The 19,202-nt window shown below is 39.5% G+C and overlaps 1 protein-coding gene across 2 annotated transcripts in view; it reads left to right on the plus strand.

The window, feature by feature from the left end:
* NPTN (neuroplastin) overlaps positions 1–19,202 on the plus strand; it is a 65,478-nt gene that overhangs the window by 41,884 nt on the left and 4,392 nt on the right. For both annotated transcript variants that reach the window (XM_080930363.1, XM_080930364.1), the window contains 2 exons: positions 10,997–11,130; positions 14,336–14,609. In XM_080930363.1, coding sequence (XP_080786489.1) covers positions 10,997–11,130; positions 14,336–14,609 — 408 coding nt within the window. The remainder of the gene's footprint in view (positions 1–10,996; positions 11,131–14,335; positions 14,610–19,202) is intronic.

Consider the following 19,202-nt stretch of genomic DNA (forward strand, 5'->3'; position numbering starts at 1 on the left):
TTCGTTTTCACCCCTAAAAGTGAAACCACTGTATCCTGTAATGAGTTTGTGTCAGGGCTAGCCTAGAGCCTGGGTCTTGACTCTCCAATAAAGTATTTTTTCTATTGTTAGGATGTCTAAGAAGATGTACTGCTTAGGAAACAAGGTTTTTACTTTATTTCATTAAGAAAGGACTATAGAAAGACAAACTTGTGCTAGAAGGACAGATTTGGGGAAAAAGAAAAGTCCAAATAGTCACTTAGCTCCTTAAAGTATTTGGAAGATTAAAAATGCAAATTGAAGAGTTAGTCACGTTCAGCATCCTCTTTGTATGAAGGGAAAGAAGTGTCATGGTGGTACAGCCCTGACTTATAAGGTGATAAAGGCATTGTCAGTGCCACCTCTGGCTGCGAGATTAGATTCCGACTTGTGGAGTTCCAGTAGTTACAGCAGATCACAGTAGTCAAGGATTTGTTGCTTGATTCCTTTCTGCTTTTGGAGAATGCCGAATTTGTTTAGCATGAGGATGGAAAGTGTTGGAAGACATTTTCTCTATACCAGTAGTGGACCTTCCCAACTGCAAGTGAGCAGCTAAATTGTGTGAGGAGACTTTTTTGACTCCATAGTTGAATCCCTGTGTCATTCCTTCTGAGCTCTTGATACAGTCCTAAGTGCTATGGTAGGTTTTTGTTTCTTTGTTCAGCTGGCTTAGATGTAGGGCTCAAGGCTGATGAGATGACTGAGTAGGCAAAAGTGCTTGCTGTGCAAAGCTGGTGACCTGGTTCAATTCCTAAAACTTAGATAAAGTTAGAAAGTGCACCAACTCAGGTTATTCTCTGACCCCACATGCTCACCATGCTCCCAGTGCACACAACAAACAAAGGATAGCAACTAAACTAAAGCTTTGTTTGTTGTTTTGTTGTTTAAAGAGGGTGGGATTAATCGGCCCCAGAGATACACTTCTTCATATTTTTGTGGCAGATATGATGCAGTACTGAAGGGTGGCAGAACATAGAGGGCTGCTGGCTTAGTGTTTGAGACAGAAGTTACAACTTGTATATTTTGGGGAGTGGCCCAGTAAAGCTTTTTACTTTTTTTTTTTTTTTAAACATGCTTTTAAATGCATGAGGATCTGAGTTTGACTCCCCAGAACTAATGAAAAAATGGGCACTTTTTCCCAACAGTTCCAGCTCTACAGAGACAGAGGCAGGAGGACCCCTGGGCTTTGATCTTGTCTTAAAAAATTATGTGAAGAACAATTGGGAAAGACACCAAACATTGACTTAGAATCTCCACTTGTATATACACACTTGCACACTTCAGCATACACATTATTCATGTGCTATCATGTTCAAGTTGTTTACTGCATTGCTAACTTTTTATTGTATTATAATCTTGTTAGGAAAACAGGAACAAATAGTGGTTTCCTGGTTTAAAAGACTGAGAAATTTCTGATGTGAAATCCTAAAGTGTTATCTGTAATTATATTGGTCAGATAAATGTATGATATAGTCTATCAAAATTCCTAAGTTTAACTTTTGCATTCTCTTCTGTAACATATGGATAGAAAACAGTGAGTAGTATCTGAGTCTTTACTATTGTTGATAGTTGAGTTTCATTAAGATTAGGAATGTTTTGTATGTTTAAGTTCAAAAAGCTTTGAATAAACCCAACCCAGGATCATATTCTAGTCTAGCTTTCAGTTGGGTTTGGGTGTGAAAACTGACTTAAATTTAGAAGGGAGTGTGTTTTAACTCTAAATCACTGTCATGCATAGCGTATTTTATCAGTGCCTCTAGGGTAGGGTAAGAGACAGTTGCCATTTTATAGCTGCAGAGATGTATAATCTACAGAACAGTAAGAGGTTATCATACTTGAAAAATTCAAGATTTGGGGGAATATGAATGACCTTTTTGCTGATGGAATCTCTGAGCTCCTGAAATTCATAACTGTTCACTGAATTCTACAGTCAGGTTTTTTTCTTCACAATAAGGACGTGTTTTGAATAACCATGCCCTTATCTTAAAGACTCAAGGTATTACACACAGTTTTCTATCCTTGTTGCAGGAAAGAACACAAAAGCTAAACCTCCTTAGGAATTTTGATAGCTTGGGGCTGAAAAATGCTTTAGTGTGTAAAGTGCCCACTGCATAAGCATGAATTTGGATGCTAGTACCCACATAAACCATGGGCCTGCAGTCCTAACAGAGGGAGATGAGGTAGAGACAGAAAGATCCCAGTGGCATGCAGCTGGCAATTCTAGCCAGTCAGTGAGCTCCAGGGTTAGTGAGACACTCCCTGCCTCTAAAAGTAAGGTGAAGAGTTATAGACAACAAGACTCAGTGTTGACCTCTGACCCCCATACATGCTTACATGGGCACACATACTCATACATAGATTACATGCATACAGATAAATCTCCCAAAGTAATATTTGTTTTTCTCACCCCCCTCTTGTAGGATCTATAGCCCAAACTGGCCATGTGATCCTCCTGCCTCAGAATCCCACCCACATACACCTTAAGTATTTCACAATCAACTTTAGCATCTGTAGGAATGGAAAAAGGAACAAGATTGTCCAGGAGAGGGGAAAGAGTTGTGATAATGTCCTAAAGTTTTTCTTCCTTGGGATCTGCCAAGCTCATTTAGAATGAACACATTTCTCCAGCTTCTTTCCTGTAAATATAGAGGACTCATTGATACTCTCATAGATGTTGAAATCTTTTCTTCATACAGTTTCTCAGCCCTTTGCCCTTTCTTTTCTTGACCTGCCTTTCTTTCCTAAAGGGATGTCGTTCTTACCTAATTAACTTTCCTTACATGTGAGTATATTTTTTAGGATGAAATTCTAGATTTCTGGAAGAACATGCCCTGCTCACCACTGAACAAGATACTGTGTGGTATCATTATATATCAGATACTGAGTAATATTATCTCATATCTGTATAGTACCTTGAACAGAAGTAGCATTTTCATGTCATTCATTCAGGAGGCTGCCCAGAAGCTTCCTTTAGGTTCCAGCTGTAAAAGCTGGTTTGAACTTCGAGTTCTGTCTATATGAAAACTCTTTGGAGACATAATTGTAGATTGTAATATCTCTGGAACATTAATGGTCATTAGCTTCAGCTCAAATAACTATTCCTGCTCCACTGTTAGGATGTTGGGATGCTGCTGATCTTTCTTAATAAGAACAGCTAATATTGTATACTTAGTGTATACCAGGCAATGTTTGTTTCTCTTTCCTCCTTTAGTCTTTACAAGTATATGGAATAATTATTATTAATATCATCATCATAATATCTGTTAGTGAGGTGAGAAAATAGAGGTTTTGTGAGATTAAATGACTGGCCTAGTATGGCTGACTTACTAGTGGGGCCAGATTTTCACCTAGGCACTCTAGCACTATGCTGCTGTGTTCAGCACAGGATAATTGAAAGGCTTTTGACTCAGAGTTAGAGAAAACAGATTCTAATCTTATTCTGTCCATGAGCTTACTACAAGTTTAACTAGTTCATATTTCACCTCTGGGCCCCAGTTTTCTTTAGTGTAAATAAAATTAAGACAGTAATCTTTAAGATACCTTTATGGTTCTAAGTCTGTGTTGCCTTTAGTTGGATACAGGAGAATTTAATGCTGAAGGAAATAAATTCTGATCCTATTTTTCTCATAGCAACAACCAGCTTCTCAAAATGGGGAACATTACCTCAGTGTACCTTATATCTTTACCTGTCTATTGAGACAGTTTTTTCTTACAGTCTACAACATCTAACACTGGTGTCACAAGTGGTTTTATTTTTATTTAATTATTAACTAGGGTTGGGTGGGTGGTAGACAGAGTCTGATGTATCCTGTACTGGCCTCTAACTCACTATGTAGTGAAGTATACGCACCTTGAACTTCTGATTCTCCTTGCCTGTGCTTAGATTACAGGCATGCATCACCGGTACCAGGTTTTAATGCACTAGTGGAATTGAACCTAGAACTTTATGTATGCTGAACAAGCAGTCTACTGAGCAGTAACTTAATAAGGAGTAGTTAAACTAGTATTCTCAAATTTAATTCAGTTCATCTGAAATGCCTGGACATCAGACCTCTAAAAGCACACCAAGTAGTTACAGTAGGGTGTGCAGCCTCAGCTACTTGGGAGGCTAAGGTAGGAGAATCACTCAAGTTGATCAGTTTGAGAACAGCCTCGGCAACATAGAATTTTTATTAAAAAGAAAGGAAGAAAGAAAGAAAAGAAAAGAGAGACAAAAACAAGCAAGAAGGAGAATGGAAGGAAAAGAAAGAAAAGAAAAAGAAACTAGCTCTCAGAAAACCTAACATTCAGGTAATTCTGGTCTATGGCCAAGGTTATGAACCATTGTCTTGAGTGTGCTTTCTCAGTGGTGTTACTGAAGGCAACACAGCCCCTAGATTAGTTTGATTAGCTGCCTCAGATCAACAAGACTAATTAAGTATTATTAAATGGCAAGCCCATAGAAACTCAGATATTATAATAGATCATTAATCTGTATACTTTGCCGGTGTCTGGCCCGAGTAAGCTTTAAGCTATAGTGTCTTGTTTATATAAGCAGGAAGAGAAGAATACATAAAAACTAGCATCTCTTTTCATTCTTGCTACTAATAACTTAGAAGCCCAATTCTTTCCTTCCTGGGATGATAATTCAGCCTAAGAGGTTTTTTGCTGTTGCTTTTTGTTTTTGTTTTTGGAGACAGGGTCTCACCATGTACTTTAGTGGCTTGGATCTTAACTATATAGACTAGGCCAGCCTCAAATGTGGTGCAATCCTTTTGTAACTGCCTCCCAAGTTCTTGAGTTATAGGCATACACCATTATGTCTATTCTTAGTGTTTACTCCTGAGTTCTTATCTTTTGTTAGATTAGTATAGAGATGTAATTTAATCTTTCCAAGGCCTCTGTAAAATAATATGTAAGTATTAGTTTTATTTTATAGGAGGAAACATTAAGATTCAAAAGAGTTTATTTTACACTAAAATTTTTTTTAAGTTATTCTCCGGATATTACATCTCAATCACAGTTTCCTCTCCTAGTCCATCCCTCCTACACTCAGATTCTCTGTTTCTCTTCAGAAAAGGGAAAGCCTTTCATGACTGTCAACCAAATACAGCATATCAAGTTACAATAAGACTAGGTACTTCCCCTCATATTAAGGCTGGACAAGGCAACCCAGTTGGAGGAAAAGCAGATCCCCCAAAGCAGACAGAAGTGTCAGAGACAGCCCCTTCTTCCTCTGTTAGGGATCCCACCAGAAGAGAAGACCAAGGTACACAACTATAACATATATGTAGAGGGCCCAGGTCAGACCCATGTAGGCTCCCTGGTTATCAATTCAGTCTTTGTGAGTCCTTTTGAGCCCAGATTGATTCTGTGGGGCTTCTGGTGGTGTCCTGGAGCCTCCTAGCTCCTAGAATCCTCCTTCCCCCCCTTTTTTTCTATTGAATCCCTTGAGTTCCACCTAATACTTGGCTGTGGGTCTCTGCATCTGTTTCCATCAGTTGCTGGATGATGAAAATTGGGCTAGGCACAAATTAATGAGTATAGCAGAACATCATTAGGAATTATTTTATTGACTCCCTCCTCTCCCCAGTTACATTTAATTCTATCTCAGAGGCTGGGATATCTAGCCTCTGGGACCTGGTCCTCCAGGCAGTATCAGGGATAGGCTCCCTGTTGTGGCATGGGTTTCAAGCTGGACCAGTCATTGGTTAGCCATTTTGACAATATCTGTGCCACCTTTACACTGGCATATCTTGTAGCAGGTCAAATTGTTCGTCAAAGGTTTTGAGTTAGTTAGCTTCTCAGTCTATGGATTGTACATGTAAAGTAACATGTAAAGTAATCTTTTACTTTACAGCAAATATCTACTTACAAGTAAGTACATTCTTTCATCTTTCTGGGTCTGGGTTACCCAACTCAGGAATTTTTCCCCCATTTCCATTCATTTGCCTGAAATTTCATTATTTTAATTTATAATAGCTAAGTAATAATTCTCCATTGTACAAATTTTATCTATGCTTCAGTTGAGGGACATCTAGGTTGGTAGGATGGAATATCCTTTGGGTATATGCCTAGGAGTGGAATAGCTGGTCTTGAGGTAGACTAGTTCCCAATTTTCTGAGACACTGCCATATTGATTTCCAAAGTGGTTGTACAGTTGCACTCTTAACCAGTAATGGAGGAGCATTCCCCTTGCTCCACATCTTCACTAGCATGAACTGTCACTTGAGTTTTTGATTGTAGCCATTCTGACAGGTGTATGATGGAATCTCAGAGTTGTTTTGATTTGATTTCTCTGATGGCTAAGGATGTTGAACATTTCTTTAAGTGTTTCTTGGCCATTTGAAATTCCTCTGTTGAGAATTCTCTGTTTAGATCCATATCCCATTTTTAAATTGGATATTTATTTCTTGTTTTTTGAGTTCTTTATATGTTTTGGAAGTGAGCATGATCATTTTGTTATATGTTGAAAAAGCCTTTGACAAAATTTAATACTCTTTTATAATAAAAGTCTTGGAGAGATCAGGAATACAAGAAACCTACCTAAACATAATAAAGCCAATATATAGCAAGCCAATAGTAAACATCAAATTAAATGAAAAGAAACTTAAAGCAATTCCACTAAAATCAGAAATATGACAGGCTTTCTACTCTTTCCATAGCTACTCTATATAGTACTTGAAATACTAGCTAGAGTAATAAGACAGTTGAAGGGGACCAAGGGAATACAGATTGGAAAGAAAGGGCTGGAGAGATGACTCATCGGTTAAGAGCACTGAGTTCAATTCCCAGCAACCACATGATGGCTTACACCCAACTATAATAGGATCTGATGCCCTCTTCTGGTATATCTCAGGACAGTGACATGTACTCACATACATAAAATAAATCAAATCTTTTTTTAAAAATTGGAAAGAAGTCAAAGTATTACTATTTGCAGATGATGTGATATTATACATAAGAGACCTCAAAAATTTTATCAGGGAACTTCTACAGCTTATAAACACCTTCAGGAAAGTGGTTGGATACAAGATTAACTAAGAAAATCAGTAGCTTTCCTGTATCCAAAAGATAAAGGGTTGGAGAAAGAAAACAGGGAAACAATACTCTTTAGAATAGCTGTAAATAATGTAAAATATTTTGATGTAACTTTAGCCAAGAAAATGAAAGTCTTGTATGAAAATAACTTCAGGTCTTTGAAGAAAGAAATTGGAAAAGACATCAGAAGGTAGAAAGATCTCCTATGCTCATGGATTGGTAGGACAAACATAGTGAAAATGGCCTTCTTACTAAAAAGTAGTCTACAGACTTAATACAACCCCCTTGAAAATGCCAACACAATTCTTTACAGATCTTAAAAGAGCAATTCTGAACTTCATATGGAAAAACAAACAAACAAACAAAAAACCCAGGATAGCTAGAACAATCTTGTATAATAATAATAAAAGAATTTCTAAAATTTGCATAAAAACAGGTTGATCAATTGAATAGAATCCAAGACCCAGACATAAATTCACATACTTAACGGAAGCCAAAATTACACAATGGAAAAAAGAAGGCATCTTCAACAAAGGGTCCTGGTCTGTCTGGATGTCAGCATGTAGAAGAATGCAAATAGATCTGTATCTATCACCCTTAAGTCCATGTGGATCATAGACCTCAACATAAAATCAGGTAGAACCCAGTAGAAGAGAAAGTGGGGACTAGCCTTGTGCAGAGTGACATAGGACAGGACAGAACACCAGTCTTGCAGGCACTAAGATTGACAATTATAAATGGGACCTCATGAAACTGAAAAGTGCTATAAGGCAAATAACACATCAGTAGGACAGAATGGCACCCTACAGAATGGGAAAAGATAATCACTAACCTCAAAGGTTTTTAAATGGCTGGTGCTAGGTTGCTCAGTTAGTTGGTAAACTAATAGAGGCTTGGTAGCATCTAGGCATCTTTGATTTTCAAATTCTAAATTTGCTTTTTATATCCCCACTGCTGTGAGTCTCAGTTAAGGTTACCCCATTGGTTCCTGGGAACATTCCCCAGCCTGTGGTTCTTGGTGTAGGGTTAAGACATTGTAGGCCTTTTCTCTGTTCAGTTTGTCATGTTTGTTGGTATTAACATTCTTGTTCAGCTTAAGTTTGTAGAGTTATGTTGGTGAGACTTTACAGTTATAGCTTCTGATGGCACAATCTAGAAGGTACAATCTCACAGCAAACTTTCTGACCCTCTGGCTCATTGCATCCCCTTTTCTCCAATGTTCCCTGAGCCATAGGTGTGGGGATGTATGTTTTGTAGATGTATGTGTTGAGATTGGTCTCCACAACTCTGCATTTTGATTGGTTATGGTTTTCTGTAGTACTTTCTATCTATTGCAAAAAGAGGTGTCCTTGATGCAGGTGAAGACTACACTGATAAGGCTATACTCTGGAGGAAGATGCAGGAAGTCTGGGTGTGGAGTTGGAGGTGGCACAGTGGATGGAGGTCCCTATTATTTTTTGACTGAAGAAATCTGAGGAAAAGTGATCAGTTGATCAGAGTAATGGCATAGTAACTGTAGAAAAGTTGCTTTTATGGAAGCAGTAGAAACAGCCTGATACTCCTTAGGTAGTAAATAATTTTACATAGAAAAATAAAAAGATACTTCCTTTGGTAATATTGAACCTAGAAAGCATTTCACAGTGTGGTACTAAAGCAGATTTAGGGTTAGCAAGAACTGATTATAAATGCAGCTTGAAGCCTTACCTATTCCATCCCTGTCTTAAGTGCCTCTGGAAATGCATGCAAGTCCAGCCTACCCTGGAAGCAGTCTGTGAACTATAGGACTTTGGATTCTTTCTATCTAAACCAAAGAAGCCAAGTAGTTCAAAGGTTCTTTGTGATTTCAGACCATGATGTGATATGATTCTCCAGAATTTTACAGTTTCAGTGGATGTTTGGACGTCTTACCTACCTATTTAAGAACTAGGCAGGTGCAGTAATTATCCCATTTGATAAGTATAGATGAAAGCATGTAAGAAAATCTAACTCAACTGGAATTTGAACCCAATACCTTTTGTCTTTCCTACCTTGACCTACTTTGAATTCCATTACTTTCAGATGTCTTGTTAAACCTTAGTGGAAAATATCAAGATAAAAGAAGCTTAAATTCAAAGAATTAGCTTCACATTTGGCTTCTTGAGTCCTTAAAATTGTTCTAAAGCAGGAGCTGTTTATCCCTTAGGTGAGCCCTGAAAGTGGAGAATAATAGTCTCCAGCATTCCTACGTCTCAAATTTCTCCAAATATTGAACTCAAGATCGCAATAAACTGGCTAGACGTGAAGAGTCATCATTTTATTTTATTATTTTTTTTCCTCCTCCTTCCCCAACATGGTCTCATGTATTTGAGGGTGGCCTCAAATCTGTTATTTTTACCCCCTCTTCCTCCTACACGCTAAGATTATAGGCACGAATAACTACAGCCATCAGGTTTTTGTTTTGTTGTTTTGTTTAGTTTCTTATTAAAAAACTTTATTTTAGGGCTGGAGAGATGGCTCAGCGGTTAAGATGGCTGTTCTTCCAGAGGTCCTGAGTTCAATTCCCAGCAACCACATGGTGGCTCACAACCATCTGTAATGGGATCTGATGCCCTCTTCTGTTGTCTTAATACAGCTACAGTGTACTGTATTAAGTACATAAAGTAAATAAAAATCTTTAAAAAAAAACAAAAAAAACAAAACTTTACTTTTGAGATTATAATATAACACATCCTCCCCCCACCCTTTTCCTTCTTCCAAATACCCTTCCTTGCTTTCTTTCAAAATCATGGCCTCTTTTTATTAATTGCCATCATATGCATGCATTCGTGTGTGTGTGTGTGTGTGTGTGTGTGTGTGTGTGTGTGTGTATGTGTGTGTGTGTTCATATATGTCTGTGTGTATACATAAATATCCCTCAGTCTGTATAATGTTACCTGTGTTTATATTTTCATTGTTTGATATAACATTGTTTTTTTTTTTCCCCTGGAGAATGTTATTTCTCCCTCGGTCAACATGTTCTTTGTGTAGGTTTGAGGACTTGTGGTATTTCCTCATCTACTTTGGCATATCTGTTGTCCTGTTCAGCGCATGTTTATTTAGGAGATCATGTTGGTGAGACTTTATGGGTATAGCTTCTGGCATTACTAAGAGACACAGTCTCAGCAAACTCCCTCATCTTTTGGCTCTTAGAATTTTTCTACTTTCTCTTCTGCAGTGATCCCTGAGTGTTAAGCGCATGGGTGTTTTGTAGATGTATCCATTTGCTACTGTGCTTCACAGCTTTGCATTGTCATCGGTTGTATTTTTCTGTATGGTCTATCTCTTGGAAAGAGGTTTCCTTGGTGAGGGGTGAGGACTACATTGATCTGTAGGGATAAGGACAAGTATTTAGTTGGGACTTGTGCTGGTTTAGTAAAATGATGTTTGTAGATTCTCCTCCAAGACCTGTGACTTCACTGTCACTGGTTTGGGTGGCTAGGTTTCTAATTCCAAGAGTAGTGTATTTTGTTGAGCAGCTCTTAAATCTAATTAGAGAGCTGCTAGTTACCTCTAAGTGGTATGCTATGTGCCATTACTACACCCTACAGTTATACCATTCTGTTGCTGGATGTACTCAACATTTGAAGATTGGGAGCACTAGGAACTTCCAATGAGAGAGCTCATGTGATGTTTGTATTTCTGGATCTGGGTTACCTTACTCAATATGATCTTTTTTAGTTCTAGCCACTTGACACAAAGTTATGATTTCAATTTCCTTTGTATCTGAATAGTATTCTGTGGTGTATATGTACCACATTTTAGTATCCATTTGTTTAGAAGGACATTTAGGTTGTTTAAATTTCCTAGCTATTAGTGCATAGAGTAGCAATGCACATGGCTGAGCAAGTGTCTGTGGAGTAAGGTGTCAAGTCCTTTGGTCATATACCAAGGAGTAGTATAGCTGGTGTCTCAGGTGCTAATGGTTAACACTTCTTCACAGCTGCTCCTGACATCACTGGCCATAAACGGAGTGAAAACAAGAACGAAGGGCAGAATGCTATGATGTACTGCAAGTCAGTTGGCTATCCCCACCCAGACTGGATATGGCGAAAGAAGGAGAATGGTGTATTCGAGGTGAGTAGGAGGAAGCCCTGTGTCTACACCTAGATCTCTGTGCTTAATGGAGTTTTTTCCTGAGGACATCTGGGCCAGTTACACCAACAACTGTTTCTTTGATGTAGACATGGCTTGGGCCATTGTGGAGTGAATTGCAGTTTACACTATGAATATAAAGATTAGTCTCTATTCAGCACTGAATGTGTGTACATGCTTTGTTTTTTAAAGATTTATTTATTTTCATTTATATGAGTACATACTTTGCAGCTGTCTTCAGACACAACAAAAAGGGCATCGGATCCCATTACAGATAATTGTGAGCCACCATGTGGGTGCTGGGGAATTGAACTCGGGACTGTTGGAAGAACAGCCAGTGCTCTTAACTCCTGAGCCATCTCTCCAGTCCTGTGTACATGATTTGTGCACAGTTTTTTCTGTCTGTCTGGCAAGGGAATAGATTGCTGCCTCCACAGTTGAATACAGAGCTAAAGTTAATCTAAATGTTTGCTATCATTCTGTAATGGGTTGTTTTTATTTGTTCTTTATAAGAAAAGGGACCAAAAGAGTAGTATAAGTATACCCTAAAGGGCTGGAGAGATGTCTCAGTGGTTAAGAGCACTGGCTGCTCTTCCAGAGGTCCTGAGTTCAATTCCTAGAAACCACATGGTGGCTCACAACCATCTGTAATGAGATCTGATGCCTCTCTTCTGGTGTGTCTGAAGACAGCTACAGTGTACTCAAATATATAAAATAAATCTTTTTTTAAAGTATATTTCTAAAATTCAGAAAATACTGAATAAAAATTGGGGGCACTCTCTGGAGACAAAGAACAGACACAGGCATTTGTAATCTGACAATATTTGTTTCAAAAAAGGTCAAAGAATATTTTCTCCAGTCTGTGAAATACTTTTTGAAAAGATTTATTTTTTGTGTGTGTTTGTTTGTGTGTGTGAGTTTGCACATTGGTATGAATGCCTGCATGGGCCAGAAGAGTGTATCAGATCTCTTAAAGCAGGAATACAGATAGTTGTGAGCTGCCTGTTATGGGTGCTGGAAACTGAATTCCATTCCCCTGTAAGAGCAGCAAGTGCATGTAACTGCTGAGTCATTTCTGGGATCTTAAATAATTCTTAAGCTTTATTTGTGTGGGGGTGGAGTTCACCTACCAGTGCATATTTGTGGAGGTCAAAGAGGGTATCTGTCTTGTCAGTTTTCACATGGTGAGGCAGCGCCTTTCCTTGAACCTGGGGCTCTTGTTTTCTTGACTAGGGTAAAAACCAGCAAGCCCCAGCAATCCTGATGTCTCTACCCCTTCTCTGAGCTGGGGTTAGAGGTGTTCAGGATGCCCGGCTTATTACATGTACACTGGCATCAGAATTTGGGTTCTCATAATTGCACAGCAAGTGCTCATAACTGCTGAGCCATCTTTGCACTCCTGTGGAGTGGTTCTTGATGGTTCCTTGGATTTTTTTATTCTCTGACTCTGATTTCTAACCAGGGTTCTTTTTCGACGGGATTTTCATACTTAATGCCCAGATTATACCAGATAGGCATTTTTTTTTTTATTACCAGCCCTCAGATGATTCTGAGGACCCTGCAAGTCATCTAATCCAGCTTCTTTAGAAAAGTGACATATTAACCAACGTAAATTAGTGGCAAAAATCAAGGATAATAATGTAGTTTTAGTTTAAGTCCCGTGTATTTCTCACTTTATGTCCTTTAGACAGAAAATTGTGAAGTATTGATAACTTCAGTGTTATAGGTGATTTTAGAAGTCCATTAGTAAAAAGGCCTGGATTAGGAGCTGGGAGATAAAGATGTTGACCTGAGCGTTTTCACAGGCAGCCATTGTGGTTTATTGTGCTAGGAAGAAATATCTGTTTCTCTGCTGCTCATTGGAAGGAAAGTCTCTGGCTTTCACCAAAACTGATGGAAGTTACTTGGCACTTTCATCTTTTAAGAGATGGAAGTTAGAATTTCACTATGAGTGCTGAGGTCCCCATTTTTAACTGTGTGTCTATACTCCCAAATCCATATGTGCTATAACTGCTATACTGTGAAGGACAATCTTTCTCTGTCCTCTGCTATTTTTATATATTGTTAATTCTTGCTAGTATAGGGTGATAATGCAGAGTCTTCCATACGCTCCCTTTCCACCCATGTCCTTTAGAACAGTGCACAATTCTGCTCATTTGCTGTCACCCTCCTGCCTTACAGACATGCACTGCCTAGAGAGTTCATAACCTGTTACAGCTGCCCTTCCTCCATGACCCTGTGCTAAGGTCAGCTTTCTGAAGCTTTCCTGCTCTTTGGTATCTTACAATTCCTCATCCTACACTGGTTTTTGCTTTTAAAAAAATTCCTGAAGTCATTTATCCCTGTGGATATCTGTCCTGTTTTCTCATACCACTCCACATATACTAAATTCAGAGGACAACTGTTAGGAGTCTGTTCTCTCTTGCCATCCTAGGTTCCAGGAATGGATACTTAGGTTGACAGGCTTGGTAATGAATGCATTTGCTTATGGCACTCTTTCCTCCCTTCTTGAACCTAGATTTCTTCTATATTTTTGTGTCAGAATTTTCCATGTGCATTTTAACTTCACTTTAGTAGGATATGGGAAGTATAGGCATATACTAATTAGTAGATAGTTTTTGATTGGTTGACTAGGCTTTTTTTTTTTTTTTTTTTTTTTTTTTTTAAATAAATCCCAGTGTCTATATCCTGGAAGGGAACTTAGGGTTTTCTCTCTGCTCCCTCCTAAGAGCAAGTTTTTAGCATTGTTTCTCAGAGAAGTTTAAAGAGTTATTAGGACTGATAAAGTAAAAAGTGTGCTGGCTCTGAAGTTACCAGGCAGGCCTAAAGTTCTCACACATACTCAACAATGGACATATTGCTTCTCAGCTTCTTACTGCTAGTGTGTGGTGCACCCCTGCCCTTCTCTCCCCTCCCCCCACTTTTGAAGCAGCATTTGTTAAATTTATTTGTATGTGAGGCAAGCACTAGGCCTCCACTCAATCTGGAAGTTTGAAGAGTAGTAATAATGGGAACTTGGATTCTAATCTGTAAGAATTGTAGTGAGTAAACACTGAAGGAAGTCATCAGCTAAGTGTTCAAATCTTTGAACAAAGATGGTATCTCATTCCAGACAGTATTCTGATAAGAAAGGAGGACAATGTCACCTGGGTAGCCTATCTACTCTGACCTGCCTTTTTCCCCACAGGAGATTTCCAATAGCTCTGGTCGCTTCATCATCACCAACAAGGAGAATTACACTGAATTGAATATTATGAATCTCCAAATCACAGAAGATCCTGGAGAGTATGAATGTAATGCTACCAACTCCATTGGCTCTGCCTCTGTTTCCACCGTCCTCAGGGTACGGAGCCACCTTGCCCCACTTTGGCCTTTCTTGGGAATTCTGGCTGAAATCATCATCCTTGTGGTGATCATTGTTGTGTATGAGAAGAGGAAGAGGCCAGATGAGGTTCCTGATGGTAAGAGCATCCCAACAAAATAGTAAAGTTGGGGTTGGTTCCTTGGGTAGTTGTCAATTGCTGAAAGAGGAATATAAGGACTCGTGTTAAGTACCAAAAGGAAAGAAAGAAAACTTTTATACTGGTAACTAATCTTGTGCTCCCTACTCCCTACAAATTTTTGTATTAGCCACCTAGAGATATAATTAGCTCTCTCCCTGTTTAGGTGTTCTCCAAACCCTAGGCCTTGTCCTTCAGGCCATGTGGTGAATGGGCAGCTGTCAAACTCTTTGTTCAGCTCTGTCCTCCTTCAATACAGATCATCAGGCAGATTGAGCTTGAGGAGAATCCAAGTCAAGCCTAGAAGCCACCCCAAGATCACAGGCCACCTGTTCTTTGAGGCAGATTTAAGGTATCTAATTGGTTGTCACATGATTACCTGGCATAGTCCCTGTAGCCAATTGCCCCAGTACAGTTTAGACTGTGTTCAAAAAGGCATTGGAAGAAGCCAGATTATAGTTCATTTGGTTAGTCCCTTTGAAAGGTTTTGAAGGGTCTCTTACCTTCTGGCTTTTCTGTCTGTGTCTCACAGACAAGAATGGTAGGAAGGATGTAGCTTACTTTCTAGGTTTAAAAGTGTATGTACCAGCTCCTCAGCCCACACACTAGGACATGCCCCTCAGCTGGTCCAGAGTGATGGAAAATATAACAGGAGTAGAACCAGCTTTGAATCATTATTAGAAAGCATAGTAAGACTGGAAGTCTTACTTGTGGGATATGCTTAAAATCAGGAAAGTTTTGTGAAAATCTTGTGAATTTAGTTATAGAGAACCTACTTACGGAAGCTATGTCTCTAGTGTTCCAGATTCTTAAAAAGCTCCCATCTTTACCCCAGTACTGTTTCAGCAAATATAAATTGGTTGGTCAACCATCCATGACTGCTGTTTGCCTATCACTGACTAGACTAGAGGATGTGCTCCAAGCTCAGTGCAGGATGCCTGGGCAATGGTGGTGGTGCTAGCTACTCTTGTGCTTGTGCTATAGTGTCCTTCCCTGGAGTTGATGGCTCCATATCACTGAGTAGTAGGACTACAGTGCGTTACCCTCTCTTCACACATACCACACTTCTCGGTGGACAGCACTAAATGAAGTCTTGTACTTCCTTGGAAAGAGAAATCCTCAAATGCATAGCATGGCATTAGATTCTGAAAGGACATATTTGAGAGCAACAACCACTTTTCTTTTCCTTTCTTCTCAGCAGCTCTTAAATCTCTTGCCTGGAGTAAGTAGAGTCTTAGAGTGAGTACTGACACTGGGGAGGAGGTCTCCAGACATTGATCTCAGCGGGAAGACTTGGTGGACTCCCCTCCCAATGTACTTTTCATCAGTGAGCTGGGTGGAAAGATGGGAGACATGAGCTGGAAGCAGAGTTCCCAGTTTTGCTTTCTCCATTCTATGAAGTGAAAATTCATTCTTGGGGTTTGCATGTGTCCCTGTTGCCTTTCCTCCACACTTTTCTTTCCCTGTTAAATGTTAGGATTCCCAAGGTAGAGTGAAGGGAGGAGAGAAGAGCGGTGCCTCCCTTCTGTATCTTTACAACTTGGATATTTGGGAACAGTTCTATCAGGGCCATTATCCCCTCAGAATGTTTTAAAACTTGCGAGTTAGGAGCCTAGGGACTTAGATTTATTTAGGCCAATATTCGAACACAAGACCTCAAGTTTGTTCCTGGAAAGAGAAAAATATACCCCAAAGACCAGAGAGAGACTGAGAAAGATACAACACTGACTGTGCCAAATACTATCTTCAACTTTTATAAAGCCAAGGAGCCAAAAAGTCAGCTAAGAATGGCAAAGATGGGTCTCAAAGCCTGGTTTTTAAGACAAAGATGTTCTCTATTTTTACAGTAGTTATACACTGGCTTAGCCTGTCCCCATCAGCGGCACCAGTCTTACAAAGGCACTATTGTTATGTCCCTGTCCCAGCAGGTTTCAGATTAGACTTTAGAAATTAATGGTTAGTGGTAGTTCTGTCTGACAAGCAGATGCCTGCTCCTGGAGGTAGCTGTCCATTTAAGAGTTCCTTGGTGGTTAAACTGAAATGGAGGACAATTTTCTGAACAACTTCCTGGATGGAAAAATAATAGGCTAAATTACTATATACAGTAAATGAATTCTACATAAACAGCTGACTGCAGGGTAAGTGCAAAGTAAAACCTACTTGCAGTGTCTCTCAGGAGAATAGTATCATGCAAGCAGCTTTTACTTGTTTGTCGTTGGATTGGGTGAAAATGTGGGATTCTGGAATGATTGCAGTTCCCTTTCTCTCCTTGCCTGACAGCCAGTGTTGTTCAGGGCCCATTTTCCATCTCCACATCCCTGCCCCACTTCAGCATTCTTAGATTCCTCCATTTCCCTCTCCTTCTGGTTTTGGCTTTTCCTCTGGAAGAGGGTTGTTGATCTTCAGCAAATTTTCCATATATTGTGGCCTTTCCTTTGTTAAATTTCTCAACTCCAACTCAATTCATGAGGATGGCAAACTCACTAATAGGCTTTCTTCCCATTTGCTTCTCTCTAAATTACTGATAGATAGATAGATAGATAGATAGATAGATAGATAGATAGATAGATAGATAGATAGACAGACAGACAGACAGACAGACAGACAGACAGACAGATTTATAGTTTGTTGAAGATGAAGAGGTACATTCTATCTGATACAAACTAAGAATGTTTCAGTGATGAAATTTTATCTCTAATGTTTGTTAGCCTATTTATGCCACTATGAAAATAGGAAGTGTTTGTAGGTCTGGTGTGCTTTTTGTTTACCAGATAGGCAGTTTATAATTGACAATCATGGTTATCTGAGCTTCAGGGAACTCTCTAGGAACTCACAGAATTATATTTTCAGTAGTCTATGGCTATTAGTAACTTAACCTCTGTAAATAGGAAAGCACTCAGTGAACAGTCCAACGGTATAAAAGACAAGTACAGAGGTAAATTTAAAACCATGCATCTCTTTAGATTTGTCATACTGAAAATGTATATGGTTGAGGTTAACTGTTTTCCTCAAAAGCAGCTCTGGTCCCTTTATCTCCTGAGTACTTAGGCCACTTCACAGAGGAATCAGCACCACATACACTACCTCCTACGTAGATTATTTACACACCTTTTACTTTGTGTTCTTAGTAACAAGTCAATACAAGAGTCAAATAAGAGCTTTGCTTTTTCATTGAGAGTGTTCTCCTGAGTGTTATGTTAGGTAGTATGGGCTTCCTTCTGTTACAACTGGACTCATACTTGGAGCCACATTTGTGTTAGTCCCTTTCTGACAGCTCAGAGTGCAGTTAGTGTGTCTCTCCCAGGATTTCTTCTGCCCACTGGAAGTGGAGGCTGGAGCGAACTTACTCAGTCTTGGGCCTTCAGTTCTACTAGATGTTCTAGAGCTTCGTAGTCATTGAACTTAAACCACTGATTTTTAGAAAGAAAATGTTAGCATTAGAGATTCTTGTTTTCACATGGGTAATTTTGTAGGTTGGTCAAAGGACTCTTTCTTAAGTTGCTGGTGGAGAAGGTACTTGCAAGTTTGGAGGGCAGAAGTGAGAGAGCACTGCCTAGTAACTGATCTGAGTTCTTTTAGACACACTGAACTGAAAACCCATTCAGTGTGCTTAACTAGGTTCAGTCACAAGCACCTTATGAGGAAATAAAGTTAGATGAAACAAGGGGAAATGCCTGAAATAACTATTACATTTCTCTTGGGCTTAGTGTTAGCCCTCCTGAGATCAGGGAAGTAAGTGGAGCACTAGGGAGGTTGAAGCAGGATTTTGAGTTTGATGCCAGCTTAGGTTAGGGAGAGAACGGGTGAGTAGGGGTAAGGCTGAGAGGATGTAGTTAACTTGGTAGGGGAGAGTGCCTGGCAGGCATGGTTCCTAACTTTGATCTTCAGCAACCTATGACAGTACATGCCTGGAATCCTAGCACCTAGAAGGTGGATGCAGGACTGTGAGTTCAAGGTAGGAAGTTAGACCAGTCTGGGACATAAGATTTTATTACTTCATCCCACTACCACAAAAGTCTCTCAGTGAAGAGATTGCAGTGGCATAGGGGCTTTGACCACAATCAGCTTTTGGCTGCTTTGAATCTAAAGCCCCCACTTTATGATGTATAGTGGGTGCAATGTTATTTACTAGAGTGCCCTCCCTATATAATGAGGTGTGTGTTGGCATCAGGGGGGTTGAACAGCCACAGTTTCACTGAGGACAGAGCATTCAGGGAAATCAGTGTGTGCACCACGCCACCAGGAACTTCACACTCATCAGATGGATTCCAGAAGCATCTTGTTTCATTCTCCCCTCTTCCTCTCATCTAGCCAGTGGCTGTGAGTAATTTCCAGGTGGAGAGAACAGTCTTTGTTTAAGGCGGCTTTGGCCTGAGGGTTTGGGGGTATGTTGATATTTGTCGGTTACTGTGACTTCTTTTTTTTCCCCCTTCAATTGCATCAAACCCTTAAAACATGGTGGTAAGTGAGCGATATGCATGCTTTTGGAGTTTGTTTAATCTCCGCTTCAGTCTATACAATGCACAGTTCATAATGTTAACACTTTTCTTCAAG

The sequence above is a fragment of the Micromys minutus genome (assembly GCF_963924665.1).
Source record: "Micromys minutus genome assembly, chromosome: 16".
Taxonomy (NCBI): Eukaryota; Metazoa; Chordata; class Mammalia; order Rodentia; family Muridae; genus Micromys; species Micromys minutus.